General features: G+C 57.9%; 6 protein-coding genes across 6 annotated transcripts; 3 read left to right on the top strand and 3 right to left on the bottom strand.

Annotated features, from left to right (window-relative positions):
• The first annotated feature begins 160 nt into the window (after positions 1-160).
• LY79DRAFT_621884 (squalene/oxidosqualene cyclase) lies at positions 161-3,115 on the top strand. Its single transcript, XM_060562063.1, has 3 exons — positions 161-619; positions 697-2,409; positions 2,460-3,115. Exons 1-3 carry the CDS (start codon positions 353-355, stop codon positions 2,775-2,777), a joined length of 2,298 nt encoding a protein of 765 aa, XP_060419883.1. The 5' UTR covers positions 161-352; the 3' UTR covers positions 2,778-3,115.
• A 352-nt stretch (positions 3,116-3,467) lies between these two features.
• LY79DRAFT_575026 (CS domain-containing protein) lies at positions 3,468-4,835 on the top strand (the record flags this gene model as incomplete). Its single annotated transcript, XM_060559665.1, has 2 exons — positions 3,468-4,241; positions 4,326-4,835. The coding sequence occupies 2 exons, from the start codon at positions 3,468-3,470 to the stop codon at positions 4,833-4,835; spliced, it is 1,284 nt and encodes a 427-aa protein (XP_060419882.1).
• A 567-nt stretch (positions 4,836-5,402) lies between these two features.
• LY79DRAFT_504789 (TfdA family taurine catabolism dioxygenase TauD) lies at positions 5,403-6,773 on the bottom strand (the record flags this gene model as incomplete). The annotated part of the gene is made up of 1 exon (XM_060553543.1): positions 5,403-6,773. One exon carries the CDS (start codon positions 6,771-6,773, stop codon positions 5,403-5,405), a length of 1,371 nt encoding a protein of 456 aa, XP_060419881.1.
• Positions 6,774-8,202: 1,429 nt separating this feature from the next.
• LY79DRAFT_575024 (GDSL-like Lipase/Acylhydrolase) lies at positions 8,203-9,078 on the bottom strand (the record flags this gene model as incomplete). The annotated part of the gene is made up of 2 exons (XM_060559664.1): positions 8,203-8,661; positions 8,743-9,078. The coding sequence occupies 2 exons, from the start codon at positions 9,076-9,078 to the stop codon at positions 8,203-8,205; spliced, it is 795 nt and encodes a 264-aa protein (XP_060419880.1).
• Positions 9,079-10,359: 1,281 nt separating this feature from the next.
• On the bottom strand, positions 10,360-13,178 carry LY79DRAFT_137506 (tRNA intron endonuclease). Its single transcript, XM_060550923.1, has 2 exons — positions 13,066-13,178; positions 10,360-12,738 (listed from the first exon to the last, which is right to left on the bottom strand). Exon 2 carries the CDS (start codon positions 12,718-12,720, stop codon positions 10,366-10,368), a length of 2,355 nt encoding a protein of 784 aa, XP_060419879.1. The 5' UTR covers positions 12,721-12,738; positions 13,066-13,178; the 3' UTR covers positions 10,360-10,365.
• Positions 13,179-13,726: 548 nt separating this feature from the next.
• Positions 13,727-15,399, top strand: LY79DRAFT_575022 (ceramide glucosyltransferase; the record flags this gene model as incomplete). The annotated part of the gene is made up of 2 exons (XM_060559663.1): positions 13,727-13,824; positions 13,872-15,399. The coding sequence occupies 2 exons, from the start codon at positions 13,727-13,729 to the stop codon at positions 15,397-15,399; spliced, it is 1,626 nt and encodes a 541-aa protein (XP_060419878.1).
• Positions 15,400-15,535: the final 136 nt, after the last annotated feature.

Raw genomic sequence — 15,535 nt, 5'->3', positions numbered from 1 at the left:
CGAAATTGCAAATAGTGGTGCGTCTGTACCTAGTTCGTGTTCCGATAGGTTTTAGCTAATCACATCTCTCCAATGGGATAGGTACGTACCTAGGTAATCTAGATAGGGGCGCTGTGCAAGGGTGTGGTGGGTTTCTCCCGCCCATATGCAGCTTGTCGCCAGCGTTTTTTTGGAATCTGGACACCGCCTCGAAGAGGTACGCAAGGGGGCACGGGACTGCGTCTTGACTGGACTGGCCAATTCATAAACGCACTTTGGCCTCCACCTTCTGGTACGGCCTGAGACCTCGGACTCGTCTCTCGACAACGCTCCTCCCGCGCATTCTCGTCCAGAGCGACAACGGCATAGCAGCATGGTTGTCGACAAAGCCTCGTCTCTCGCCTCGAGCAATAGCACTCTTCAGGCCGACTCGGTCCAGTCTCGCAAGCGCGTCGCTGAGGCCATTGCCGAACAAGAATGGCCCAAGAAACCCCGTATCGACGCAAAGACCGATCGCACGAGATGGCGCATGAAGGATGAGGATGGACGGCACACATGGCAGTACTTGGACGACGATGACGAGGCTGCGAAGAACTGGCCCCAGACCTATGCCGACAAGTACTACTTGGGTCTTCCCCTGGTCAGCTCACTCTAGGCTCACGTACCGTGACTTGTGTTTCTTGTTCCTCTCATTACTGACCATCCTCGCATACACAGGACCTTCCAATCCTCCCCGAACCCAAGAGCCCTCTCGACGCCTCCCGCAATGGCCTGGAATTCATAGAGAAGCTACAACTGCCCTACGGCGACTGGGGATGCGAGTACGGCGGACCCATGTTCCTTCTGCCCAGCGCCGTCATCGCCTGGTATGCCACCAAGACGCCTATCTCGTCTGCCTTCGCGACCGAGATCAAGAACTACCTTTTCGCGCGGGCCCACCCCGAGCTGGGCGGCTGGGGCCTCCACACCGAAGGCATCAGCACCGTATTTGGCACCTCTCTGAACTACACGACCCTGCGACTTGTCGGCGTCGATGCGGACGAGCCCATCATGGTCAAGGCCAGAGCGAGACTACACGAACTCGGGGGCGCCACCCAGGCACCCCATTGGGGCAAGTGGTGGCTCGCCGTCTTGGGCCTCGTGGACTGGGACATTGTCAACCCGGTCCCCGCGGAACTCTGGCTGCTGCCCAAATGGGTGCCTATTCATCCAGAGCGATGGTGGGTTCACATCCGCCAAGTCTTCTTGCCCATGTCCTATATTTATTCGAGGCGCTGGAGCTGCGAGGAGACGGACCTGATTCGATCGCTCAAGAAGGAGTTGTTTCCCGAAGACTGGGCGTCCATCAACTGGAAGGCGCACCGCAACAGCATCGCGCCGGGTGACAACTACTACCCCAAAACATGGCTTCTCAACACGGTCAACTGGCTCCTGGTCAATATATGGAGTCCATATCTCCGAACCAACTATATCAAGGAGAAGGCCGAGGCATGGACCAGCGAGTTGATCGACATGGAAGACGCCAACACGGACTATCTAGGACTGGCACCCGTCAACGGCCCCATGAACCACGTTGTTTGCTACATCCGGGACGGACCCGGATCCTATGCCGTCCGCAGACACGCCGAGAGGATCATGGACTCGCTGTGGGTCAATGCTGAGGGCATGCTTAGCAACGGAACGAACGGCGTCCAGTGCTGGGACACGTCTTTTATGATCCAGTCCGTTGTAGCGACTGGCCTCGAGACCGACGACAGGTGGCGCCCGATGCTCGAGAGGGCTTTCGGGTTCCTTGACAGGCAGCAGATTCGCGAGGATTGCAAGGACATGGAGAAGTGCTACCGCGAGCAGCGCAAGGGTGGCTGGCCGTTCAGTAACCGGGATCAGGGCTACGCCGTGAGCGACTGCACATCCGAGGCGCTCAAGTCCGTCATAATGCTGCAAAAGACAGAAGGCTATCCTCAACTCCTCGAGGACCAGCGCATCTTTGATGCCGTCGACTCCATTCTGCTGTACCAGAACGAGACTGGGGGTGTGGGTTCCTACGAAAGACGACGCGGCGGCGAGTACATGGAAATGCTCAACGCCGCCGAGGTCTTTGGCCACATCATGATCGAGTACGACTACCCAGAGTGCACGACCGCCTGCGTCACAGCCCTGTCGCTCTTCCAGAAGTACTGGCCCGATTACCGACAGGACGACATCCGTATCTTCATCAAGCGTGCCGTCAACTGGATTCGGTCCCACCAGAACATTGACGGTTCGTGGTACGGCAGCTGGGGCATCTGCTTCACCTATGCCGGCATGTTCGCCTTGGAAAGCTTGGCAAGCGTGGGAGACACCTACGAGACTAGCAAGGTCTCCAAGCGAGGATGCGAGTTCCTCGTCTCCAAGCAAAGAGAGGATGGTGGCTGGTCTGAGAGTTACAAGGTAGGATCCCCGCAAAAGCCGCCTAGAACGGGCTTGACTGATAGCAATAGGCGTGCGAGACGATGCAATACCACGAACACCCCAAAGGGTCCTTGGTCGTACAGACGGCATGGGCCCTTATCGGCCTCATGGAGGCTGAATATTCCCACATGGAGCCTCTCCGCAAGGGAATCCAATTTCTCATGGACCGCCAGCAGGCCAACGGCGAGTGGCTTCAGGAGACCATGGAGGGCGTTTTCAATAATAGCTGCACGATCGCTTACCCCAACTACAAGTTCACCTTCCCCATCAAGGCGCTCGGCATGTTTGCCCGCAAATACCCCGACGAGAAGATGACCCCTGGCATCAGCGAGAAGGAAGATGAATAAGACCCAGACCGTCTTGCTTCCTAGATTTCGACTACATGTCCGTAATATACTTACTTATATTAATGAGAGATGCGAATTTTCTTTTTTTGAAGAACAGCAGAGAAGAACAGCAGAAAAAAAAAGACAGAGAACCAAATCTGGGTATATTTACTGCATTGGTCATGGTGGTCAGTCAGTGGTCTATTTGCCATGAATGCCAGGATAGGTCTGTCTGCGTTTGGGTTGTCCTAGTTGTAGAAGATTGGTTTTGTAATCGCTATGACCTGAAGTTCAAGGCCAATCCACCAAGGCCAAGTAGATGTGGACCATCATTACCGCCCCCGTGGTTTCCTGTGGTGTCCTGTCTTTCACGAGTTTCCGACATGAAGGTCCGTCTGTCGGGCTTTGTGCTTGATAAAGAAGGCGGTGAGACGGGGGGTGCGGAGTGACCCACAGCTGGGGGGGGGCGGGCAGAAAGAGAAGGCGATAGGCGGTTGCCCCACCACAGCTTCCAGAACAGTCCGAACCTTCAACCCGCAGCTGCGTCACAGTCCGCTGTTTAGTCTCCTCCGTTTGGTCACTTCCCAACCTCAAGACACCACTCGATTTTCGCAGCAACGCTTTCCCCAAGCTACGACTGACTCTTTCCAGCACACGATAAGCATCACCGCTAATCGCATTAGCCCCGCTCAGGTACATACCCGCCCAATCATGTCTGAATACACGGCCGGCCAGGCGGGCATGGACGCCGTCGAGGCCAAGGACTGGCCCCTCGCCATAGAGAAGCTCTCGACAGCCCTCAAGTCGACCAAGTCGCCCAAGTGGCTCATCGGCCGGTCTAAGGCCTACATCGGCACCAAGGACTACCGCCGCGCCCTCCGCGATGCCGAGCTCGCTTACGCCGCCGCCGCCGCCCGCGGCAACCGCGCCTTCATCACCGACGCCCAGTACCGCCGTGCCGTCGCCCACCTCCGCCTCGGCGAGCCCGCCAACGCCGACGCCTGCGCCACCTGGGCCCAACGCCTGGCCGAGGGCAAGACTATGTCCCTGCCCGAGTGGAAGGAGCCCAAGGTCGACGCCCGCGGCTTCGCGATCACCACCAAGAAGGAGCTGACGGACGAGATAACGGCCGTGCGCGCGACCGAGGACCCGGCCACAAGTAAGTACGGTGCGCTGTGGAACTCGATCTGTGCCCTGCGCCTGCAGATCCTCTCCGGGTTGGAGAAGCTCGCCCAGGACGACGAGAAGAGGAAGGTGACGGTCAAGTACGATCCGGGCGTCTCGCTGGACGCGCCCGAGGAGGACGATGAGGAAGAGATCACCAAGGAGGAGGTCCAGGCCGCCGCTGCGGCGGCTGCCCAGAAGCCAGAAGTCAAGAAGGATGTGCGCGTCGACTTCTTCCAGAGCAACGCCACCATGTCGGTGTCGGTGTTCGCCAAGAACATCCCCAAGGACGAGTTCAAAGTTGAGTATGATGACCAAGAGGTATGGCCCCCTATCCCCCTCGAACCGAAATGCTGTCACCGAGAGCCGGCATACTGACTTTTTTTTTTTTTTGCCTGATTGCAGATCCGCATGACGCACATTCCCGGCCACGAACCCTGGTACACGATCCCCCTCTGGGGCCAAATCGACCCGGCGGGCTCCAAGCATACCGTCACCGCGAACAAGGTCGAGTTCTCCCTCAAGAAGCTCGAGGCAGGGAAGTGGCCCACCCTCCAGCGCTCCCAAGGGACCGCGCCCGCCGCGCCCAAGGCTGCGGCGCCGGCTCCGACGCCCGCCGAGCCTTCAGCACCTGCAGCCCAGAAGTCCGCCGCCCCGGCGTACCCGACCTCGTCCAAGTCGGGCCCCAAGAACTGGGACAAGCTCGAGGGCGCCGACGACGAGGACGAGCGCGACATCAACGCCTTCTTCAAGACGCTCTACAAGGGGGCCACGCCCGAGCAGCAGCGCGCCATGATGAAGAGCTTCACCGAGAGCAACGGCACCGCCCTCAGCACCGACTGGGACGACGTCAAGAGCCGCAAGGTCGAAACTGTGCCCCCCGAGGGCGTCGAGGCCAAGAAGTGGGACTCGTAGGCCCGGCGCGCGGGGAACCCGGGGGGAGAGAGCAGGGTTCCATTTAAATCACAGATTCGATTCCGGGCAAAAAGAGTCTTGATGACAAGGGCGTTTTGGGGAGGGCTCATGGGACATATTTTTTCTTCTTCTTTTTCTATGAACCAAAAATGTGGAAAGTTGGGGCCTCGTACGGGGTCTGTCCACTGTTCTCATCGATTGCATGGCGTCCGGTTTTATTTACACAGGGGGCACGGGAGCTTGGGTGCCTTGCCCAGTAGATCATCATTATTGGTATCCTATCGTGGCTGCAAACAACAGCAAGTGTTAATTCTAGTGCGAAGACGTCCATCCTGGACTGCGGTCCAACAAAATTCGGCTTCGAAATCGGCCGGGCGTGTGGCCCGCTATGGCCCTCCCGTCCGGCTGACCCCCCTCGTGACCTCGTTGGAGTGTTCAAGCATCATCGTCGTGTAACCCAGAAATTAAGGAGCACATCGTGGGTATCATAGCCCAAAATATAGTGGTACTTGAATAGCATGAAGGTGAATTTAGAGCGACTCCATTTCGCCCTCGAAACAGGAGGGGCTAATTTCCAGCCCGCGGGATGGCTCGCAGGGTGCTCCTAAAGTCCTCGTCCGCGACGTAGGTGCCCTTGAGCCAACGGCGACCGCTCCCCGTGTCGAAGGCGCGGCGGCCGTGCAGCACGCGCCGGTTGTCGAAGAGGACGCACTCGCCGGGCCGCAGCTTGTGCTGGTAGACGCTGGCCGGGTCTTCGAGGACGGCCTGGAAGGCGCGCGCGGCGTCGAGCCACCGCGGCCAGGCGGCGGCCCGGGCGGCGGTCTCGTGGACGGGGAAGGGGGCCTGGAAGGGCGGCGACCACCATACCTCGCGGAGGTCGGGGTCCTCGGCGTGGCTGACGACGGGGCGGGCCTGGCGGTAGAAGAAGCCATTCTTGCTGTAGTGGTAGGGGACGGGGACGGCGCAGAGGGCGTCGTAGTGGTCGGGGCGGGCGTCGCGGAGGCGGCTGACGGCGTGGAAGGCGTCGCTGAAGATGGACTCGCCGCCGGAGCACGAGTTCTCGAGGCAGTGCAGCAGCTGGATGCGGGGCGGCGAGTCGAGGTAGAGCATGTCGGAGTGCAGGCCCAGGTAGGACGAGGTGTAGGCGACGTTCTCGGCGTCGGGCTTGGAGATGACGTCCCAGGTGCGGCCGTAGAACGTCTCCTTGACGGCGCCGAACCTGAGGGCCACGTCGGCGACCGCCGTCTCAGTCTGTGGCATGCCGGTGAGGAAGACGAGGCCGATCTGAGACAGCGAGAGGACGGTGTCTCGGAAGTGGGCGCCGCCGGCGACGAAGTCGTCGTAGCGGATCCGCAGGAGGCGCGGGGTCAGGGTCTCGGTCGTCCAGCCGAACCTGGGCACGCGGTCGGGCGCCCAGTCGTGGCGGGCGAAGAGGACGGGCTTCTCGAGGGCCATGGCGCCGAGGGCGTCCTCGCCCGTTGCGGGGAAGACGGAGACGTGGTCGATGGCAGCTGCGCGCGGGATGTCGTTGGCCCAGCGGATCTGGACGGCGCCGTCGGCCAGCGTCCGGACCTGCGAGAAGGCGATGTCGCGCGGGATCTCGGTGGTGGCGAAGGACTTGTTACCCGAGGACGGGCTGACGCAGTGCGGGCATGGGCAGCGGTCGCGGAGCCAGGCGGCGTCGAAGACGGCCGCGGGCTTGCCCGTGCTCGCGTCGACGATGTGGAGGAGATGGGAGTCCTGCGCCGGGGTCTCATAGCGCAGCGCGCGCGGCGAGCGGCGAAGGTCGTTGATAGACGGTTCCGCGGGCTGGGAAACTTCGGTTTGGCGGAGCGCGGCGGCTTCTTGGGGCTTGGGGGAGGTTGTGTGTACACATGCCAAGGGGATGCGTGGGGTGTTTTGTCGGCCGGGGAGGCGGGAAGATAGAGACGGCCTCATGGCAGATCTGAGGAACCCCGCCGCGCGCACCACAGGGCGAAGCGCAGTTGTCGGGGCCATGACCGAGGCGGATATGAAGGATCGAAGTAAGTACTCGGGAGAGGGCTTACTGCCTGCTGAAAGAAGACGGGATCAAGTAGTCTGCGACAGCTGCTGGGAAGCCGTTACAGCGACGAACAAAGAGAAAGCTGAAGAAGACGAGGGGATGTTTAGCTCCGATAAGGCTTCATTATCTCGCGGAGAGTCGAACAAGGGGAGATTTAAGTTGTCCGGGGGGGAGATGCGAGGGGGGCATTGATCCGATTAAGGCGTAGGTACGATCAATAAGGACTACAAGACAATGGTGACAAGGGTTTGTTTAGTCCGATGTCCCAAGAGCTTCCCTCCCTCCTCTCCGGTTGGCAGCGGGACGGGAGCTCCCAGAGTTTAGTGACAGGCAGGGGACCCTGCCAGGAGGGGACGAGCCTCGGTAGGACGGCACATGTACTTTGTATACTAATCTAGTATGTAAAGTACTTAACGTGCTGGGTAGGTAGTATCTATGCAGGAGCTAAACTGGGACGGTGCGGGGTAGGTAGCTTGAGACTGTGCCTTCATCCGTTTTTTTTTTTTTTTTTTCGTCTTCTTTTTCACATGCATTTTCATCCTCTTCTGTTTCTCACCCCACCTCATCCCGTCCTGTCTCATCCGTGCTGCCACACGCGCACATCTTTTTCCCATGTTAACCAAGCTCTCATGTGTCTCGAAATTACATGGTTAAGATCGCCAGCATTTTCACTGAAAGCACCTCTCGACATGCCAGCAAAGCCCCGGTACGTCCATCAGCTATTTGCCCATGAATTTTGACCGAGCAAGACGAACCCCTTGGCAGTGATGCGATTTCACATGACACTGCCGCAACTCGACCCCCGCACCAAGTCCGCGGCCCCCGTGACCTCCTTCCCTCCGCCCGGTGGCCCAGCCGGACGACGGGAATCTCATGCGGTGTGGCTTAGCCTCCTTCACATGGACGTTGAGGCTTTGGAACTGTTAGCTTAGGCAATATGCGCCTTCCGTTTTCTGTTTTTCCCTCGTGAACCCCGCCATACAGCCCCAATACCCGGTCTTGCCTGCGGCTGAGGCGGTTGTATCCTCCAAGCAGACAGAGCTACTATTGAATAACTCTCGAGGTGGAACATTGTTGAAAGATTTCGGGGTTGACACTGATACGTTAATCGAGGGCGACGGACCGATTGTCCATCGTTACTCCAACATACGAGACTCCCAGCAAACCCATCGACTCGGACCCGGAGTTGAACGCCATGCAATCGCTCACCATATCGGAAAGACACCCGAGGAATACTGGCAAGGGTAGTTGAACAGTGAAACAGACCGGCGCTACACTCAGCCTACATCACCAAACATCCCCTTCGACACCTTTGTCCCCACCCTACACGGGCGAACTGTCGATCGCCTTCCAGATCTCGTCGCTCAGCGCCTCGTCCGGCGTGAACCACTGCGCCAGCTGCGGCTCCTCCCGCAGCAGCAGGTCCGCTACAAGGCGCCCGAACACGACGCTGCCCTCGTCGTTTAGGTGCGTGTTGTCCCCCGGCGCGAGGTTGTACGAGTGCGCCTTGACCTCGCCGACGGCCTGCACGTACTTGCGGCTGTTGAGGTTGAGGTCGACGTACGTCGCCCCGGCCGCCGCCGCCGCCGCAATCGTCCGCTCGCGCTCGTTGGCCAGATTGTTGGTCACCACGCCCGCCGAGTCGAAGCTGCGCCGGGTGAGGGGCGTGACGAGGATGGGCGTCGCACCGAGCGCCTTGATCTCCCCGGCGAGGTTGGCTAGGTTGGTCTGGTACTGGCCGAGCGAGATGTTCTTCTCGGGCTTCTGGTCGTTGTGGCCGAACTGCGGACGGGGGGGGCGTCAGCACCGCGCTTCGAGATGGAGACGGAAGACAGAGAAAGGTTTAGAGGGGAACCGACGAACCTGGATCGTCACGTAAACGTCAAAATCGCCCGTGTTGGCCTTGACGGCACCCTTGACTGTGTCCCAGTAGCCCATGGTGACGTAGTCCACCGTCGTCCGCCCGTTGCGACCGTAGTTCGTGCCGAACGCCGGCTCCTTCAGGAAGCCGAGGAACCCGTTGCCCCAGCCGCCGCCGCCCGTCGATTGCACCGCCGTCGTCGAGTCGCCGGCGAGGAAGAAGGCCGGCGGCTTCACCGCGTCGGCCCTCTTGTCTGCGGGAGTTGCCGTCGCAAAAGCCGGCGGCAGCAGGGCCGCCGCCGCCGCCGCCGCCGCCGATAGCAGGGATTGAGGCTTCATCGCGCTCAGTTCGCTGTCGTCAACGGGCCCGTCTTGCACTTTCGGTGGTGCCTGCTGAGAGCCCGGTGGCGAAGGTCGTGAAGCTAAGGCTGAAGCTGGAGCTGGGGAAGACGAGACCGCGCGTCGCACCGGCCGTCCATCTTCGTAGACGAGAACCATCTTTGCAGGTCCCTTTTATACAACCTGCAAAAAACAACTGGCTAATTAAACCCTGCGTCGTTCCCTCCCCCTTGTAAAACCGAGTCAGCCAAGTTTCCCGGAAGAGTGGTTCCACGAGGAGGCTGTAATGAATTACACTGCACGTTCTACCAAGCGATGCTTAATCCCTGACAGGTCCGGGATGATACTGGGTGCTGGTCGACAGATCACTTGCCACTCTCGGTAGTGAGCTCGATTTCTTCCGTCAATGGGGACGAGGTTGAGGTCGAGTAAACCTAGATCAGACCACATTTCCCCGCCAATTCAATTCCTCTCTCCCCCTCCCTTGTCAGGACCCCGAACGAGACCAAGCTTTTTTGGGAGGGGAGGGGAACATGTCAAACAAAAAGTGGACGAATGCTCCAGCGAATCTCCGAGCATTTCAGCTTTGTCTTGCGCTGGGAGTATTGCATCATTTTTGAGGACAAGAGGTCCGGGCGGACTGTCTATCTATCGCGCCCTATTTGGTGCCATCACCGACACTGGCAAGCGGACGGCACTAAACCCGGTCAGATCTCTTGGAGATCGCGGGTTTCCGGGCTAGCCGGCGAGAGCCAATGCATTTGTTCATGGGCCTTCCAAGTCGAGCTCGTATGGGCATCGCAGCTTTGGCCTGGCCAGCCCTGGAATGGGATTCGCCGTTGCACTCCGTCCGAGTAGGACGTGAAGGTAGGCAGGCCTACCAGGTACCGGCAGGATATAGGCATGGCCATGGACGTCCCTGAAGCGAGAACTCAGGTAGATTTGTGCGTGCTTAGCGTATTGTTTGTCTTCGAGGGTCTCAAAAAAGACAGGTTGCTTCGTCATCATCGTACATTTGGGGGGTATTCTAGTGTAGTAAGATCTCCACGGCGCGGCGCGAGCCAAAGATGCCGTCTTCCCGAGTTTCCCGTTTTTTACTCATACAAGGTAGCGTCTCCCGTTGGTACTTGCCAACATCATCAAACTTGCAAGTACTCGTATACACTCGTCCCATCCCTGCGTGGGCGCAGCCCTAAGCCCAATACACTCCAAGCATCCCTTGCTTGTATAAGAATTCGTCTCTCATGTCCTTTGCAACGCCGCCTTGAGCCTTAACGGGGAAACCAATCATCTGTTGCGGTTGCTAGACCACCGTTTGACCATGACCTCGCGGATCTTATATAGCTTGAACACCTCCGCAGGACCCTTCTTCATCGCCTCGTCGAACTGGGGAGGCGGCGGGACGTCGACGTACACCAGGACCAGGCTTTTCTGGACATGCGACAGGACGCGCACGATGCCGTGGAGCCAGTGCCACGTCTTGCGCGGCAGCCGGCGGTCGCTCTCCTTCCACCACTGGTCCGAGTAGGACGGCAGGATGATGGCGCCGAACTCTGCGTGGTCGAACACGGGCCCTCTGGCGTAGAGCATCCAGTCCACGCCAAACTTGATGCCGGCTCGGGGAACCCATCCCAGCGAGCGGAAATGGTGGTATACAGCGTAATTGACCAGGAACCCGTCGTCTGGTTGGAGCTCTCCGACGGCCCGCGAGGGGAAGTAGGAATACGACCGGAACAGGTTGAAGAGCTCGGGGGTCGGAATCGGCGCCTTCGTGGCAGGGTCGATGACTCGGAGGGCACCCATTCCGAACGAGAGGAAGAAGGCTTCCTCAGAGGTAAGCTGGAGGTGCTCCTTGTTGACAATCTCGGTAGTCACGGCCTCGCTTTCGGTCATGGGCTCGAGCCGGTTGCTGTTATCAGATTTTGCAATGTCTTTGGTACCCGTCTCCAGGACACCAGGTCCGAGCGAAGTGCCATTAGCAGGCGGTGCTGCCTTTCCGTTGGTTCCATTGAACATGGCCAGGCTGGGACTGGGAGGGTCGGAGTGTTCGAAAGTGGTCGACTCAACCTTGGGCGAGAAGCGAACGCTCTTACGGCGCTTGCCGGACTTCGGCGTCAACGGAATTTCGGTAGAGGTGGAGGCAACCGCCGCCTTCGCTACTCCGTTCAACCCGTTCAGATGGACCGCTTTGTCGCCGTCGACCAGATCGTTGATCAGGTGCCCAGATCCTGCGCGGTTTCTACTCTCCGATTCACTGAAACTAGTATCCTCATGGATCGTTGACAGCTTCTGCGACCCAGTCGGAGAGCTTTCTGTAGGGGAGGTATCAAAAGTGTTGGTGGCTTCAGCCGATGTCCCGTTGATGAGCGGTGTGCTCGCGTTAGGTAAAGACAGCAACTCCAACGGCCCGACGGGAGATACAGTAGCCGAGGCCGACGGCACAGAATCGCCATTGGTGGCTGAAGGTTGAAGAACGACCTTGGGGTCGATCACAGCATCGACGCTCTCCGAGACATCCTTGGCTTGCTCAACGATGGCCACGAAGGCGTGGGAGTTGGGGAGAGTAAGAAGTTCCCTCGGCCCAACAGGAGCCCGGGCCAATGCAACTGGTGTGGGTAGTTTATTGACTGTCTTGGGGACGATTACTGATTGAACAGTAGGCGAGGCTTCCTCTCTTGATTGCAGGAAGTCACTGGGCTTGACGATCTTGGCGGAACTGATGTCTGCTTCGAGATTTTGCTGGGGCGCCGAATGGGCTGCAGTAATGCTTGCAGACGTGTTGTGCGACGATGACACCCCATTGATCAATCGAGCGGTAGTCTCATTGCTTGTAGGTGCATCGTCTTCAACGGACAGATCAAGGACCTCAGGTTCGGCGCGGAACGTGATTTGGTGGGCGTCTTGAGGTACTTCAGGTACGTCTGTCTGTACGGCGTTGGCCGCAAGCTCGGATTTAGGCAGTGGAAACGTTGATTCAGGCACGGGTTCCGCGTCCGTCGACGTTTTTCGGGCAGGGACATGGTTGGATAGGAGCTTTGGTGAGGGCTCTTCGGCCTCAGCAGCCCAAGTTGACGGTTTTACTGTATCAGCGGATGCCACTTGAGCGGCTAGTTGTGCTTCTCGGATCCGTAACTGTCTGATGGCCTCTTGTTCGGACTTGGCCCTCTCCCACTTCATCTGCTTTCGCTCTTCACGTCTGCTGGCCGTCACCAGCTCGCTGACCTGGCCCGGCACCAGCCCGCGCCTAACCTGCTCGCGCTTCAGCCAGTTGGGTTCACTCCTACTTAAGTTGCCCTTGCCGTAGAACCCTTGTTCCCACAGCGCGCGCATGGACTTTTCGTCGGTGATGTTGACAGATTTGGATTCCGGGGACCAGATACCCTCGTGCACAGTGGACGGCTCAGCAGGCGGTGGGAACAAGGATTGTTTCGTCCATGCAAACAGAACATGTAAAAGAGAAATTGGATTATTCGGGTAGAAGCTAGGGAGCGGAAAGGTCCGTATGGGAGCAGGCAACTCGTAGATCTTGTACAACGGCAGGCCCTTCGGCCGCGGCGTTGTCGTGGAGCCCGAGGCGCTCCGTGAAGCATCAGGCGTCATGACCTGCGCAGTCGGCAGAGCCGTACTCTTAGTTTGCGACATTGTGCTAGCATGTCATGTCTGTCTTTGGAGCAATGGTTAGCTTGAGAGTCCATTGCAAAAGCCTCGCAACATTAGAGAAAATGATTTTCCATGTTTACATCAGATACCGTTGTAGTCTATATTTGTGGCATCATCGAGGTTCAATGAAGACGCCTCTTCGCACAAATGGGTAATTGGTGTCATCATAGTAAACAGCAGGCGGAAAAGAGCGGAAGAGCAAGCAGGATTTTTCTCTCTAGTCGCAACCGAAGATTGCGGCAAAAAAGAACAAGAGCCATGCCCATCGGCTACCACCACCAGGGACGAAGGGAAGAAACCGACAGAGAGAGACGGGCAGCGACTTACTTGTTTGAGGAGTTTTCCACCCGTCTGACCGACAGATCACCCGTCAATTGGGCCATTCAAGCCGAAAAAATCACCTCACTTTTTCGACGTAGCTTGATCCTGTGCGGCAGACGCGTGTGGTTGGAGGGAAGAAGAAGGACGCTTTCTGTTGGCTCTGTGCAGAAAATTTCAACGTAGAAAAAGGTCTCCGCCGTATCCATAGCTCGCTTCCTCCCCCCGCCGTCTGACTCTTCCTCTTCCCAGGATGCGCCTTCCGTCCGGAATAACTCGGGTGGAGACAGATGAGACGGGTGCGGCTGAAAATAGGTCCGAATCAGCCACATCAGAGACCCCAACTCGTCGCATAAGCTCCACCCTGTGGCTAGTGCATATATGTAATTTCGAGCTTCGTCCAGTCAATCGTGGTGGGGCTTGTGGGATTTCTATGCCACGCGACTTTCCTTTCCGGTCCTACCGACTTTCTGACAGTGATCCCTCGCCCTCGTCCGCTTCCGAGATAACCCAATTTGCTTTTGGGACCGTCTTGTGGCGAGATTTTTTTTTGTCATGCCTACATCCTGCTGACGGCTTTTTCTCCCTCCCATGGCGTCTGACAGTAGCTAACAACTCTGTCTTGGGTCTCATCTTGCTTTTCCACACGCCCATCTCGCACCTAGACGCCATGGCAGACTGGTCCTCAGCGGTGCAAGCCATTGCTGTTGTCTGCGCTGGCTGGAGCACTTTCGTTTACATCGTCCAATCCATTGGTATTATTAGAATGTCAGCATGATACCAGCCCCTCGCTGACCAAAACTGACCCTGCCTAGCATCTTCTCGTACTCTTCGCGTCTAAAGCCAGCCATCTCCCCTTCGCTCAAGAAGCAAGATGTGCCGCACATCACCATCATCCGTCCTGTAAAAGGCCTCGAGTATGGTCTCTACGACTGCATCGCATCTTCGTTCCGACAAGACTACCCACGCGACAAGCTGACGATCCGCCTATGCGTGGCCGACCAGAGTGACCCGGCGTACCCTGTCTTGGTGCAACTGGTCAAAGACTTCCCAGGCTTCGATGCGCAAGTGCTGGTTGAGGAGGAGGACCCCCTGCTACACGGCAGCGGTGGCCACGTCGACAATCTCGGGCCCAACCCGAAGATCAGGAACATCAGTCGAGCATACCGGGAAGCCAAAGGCGATATAATCTGGGTTATGGACTGCAATGTCTGGGTTGCCAAGGGTGTCGCCGGGCGCATGGTGGACAAGCTTTTGGGATACGGGCCCGGTGGAAGCCGAGTCAAGCCCTACAAGTTTGTTCATCTCCTTCCGATTGTTGTTGACACAGTCTCTCCCCGAAGCATCTCGACGGAAGCACACTCACTATTGTCTTCGGAGGGAAGCTCCTCGCAAATCAGAAGCCCAGGCCACACCTCCTCTCTGCTCGACTACGTCAAGAACCAAGGCGGCGGTCGCCTCGACGAGATGTTCATGGCCACGAGCCACGCCAAGTTCTACAGCGCCATCAATACCGTGGGCGTTGCTCCTTGCGCCGTCGGCAAGAGCAACATGTTCCGCAAATCTCATCTGGACATTGTGACGGACCCGTCACAAAACCCCATCTTGCCCTCCGACAAGAACCTGCCGAGGGGAATTGACTACTTCTCCGAATACATCTGCGAGGATCATCTGATCGGAGACTTGCTGTGGCGGTCCAAATTTCCCGGCATGAAGAACCACGGCCTAGTCATGGGTGACCTCGCCGTCCAGCCAATGGCCGGCATGTCTGTGCAAGCATATTTTGCGCGTCGCGCCCGCTGGCTTCGTGCACGTAAGTGGACGGTTCTTGCCGCCACGCTGGTTGAGCCCGGTGTTGAGTCACTGTTGTGCTGCGCCTACTTTGCTTTCGCTGTCACCACCCTTCCCTGGTTTCACGATATCTTTGGCACCGCACAGACGTGGAGTGCCACGGGCCTGTACTGGCTGGCATTTGTGACCATCTGGATGGTGTGTGACTGGTTTACCTACAACCGTCTTCACGCCGGCCATACCATGGAAGTCGACGAAAATACCCCCAAATTTGCCAGAGGCACCGCGACGCCTAGCGGGGCCCCTCCGAGGTCGTTCTTGGAGTGGTTGCCTGCTTGGATCGGCAGAGAGTTTCTTGCCATGCCCATCTGGACCTGGGCTGTGTTCTGCGGTTCGACAGTGAACTGGAGAGGCCGGACGTTCAACGTTCGCTCGGACATGAGTGTCGTGGAAATCGGGTCGCAATCTTCGAAGACCTCGCACAGCAACTTGAATGGCTCTGCCAACACAGAAGGTGGCCTACGATCGAGAAGCAAAGACCGCATGGACTAAGTCCCCATAAAAGGATATATTGTAATTACTTAATGACTAAACTTCATAATGACAGCTTTCTGTTATACCTCATTTCCTGCAAAGCTCTCCGTTGTTTGCAGATTGGAATAATGCACTTGAATTGGCTCATTTCTAG

Source organism: Colletotrichum navitas (genome assembly GCF_030913465.1).
Source record: "Colletotrichum navitas strain CBS 125086 chromosome Unknown LY79scaffold_2, whole genome shotgun sequence".
Taxonomy (NCBI): domain Eukaryota; kingdom Fungi; phylum Ascomycota; class Sordariomycetes; order Glomerellales; family Glomerellaceae; genus Colletotrichum; species Colletotrichum navitas.
Note: the sequence above shows the minus strand (reverse complement) of the source record. Positions and strands in the feature narration are given on the sequence as shown.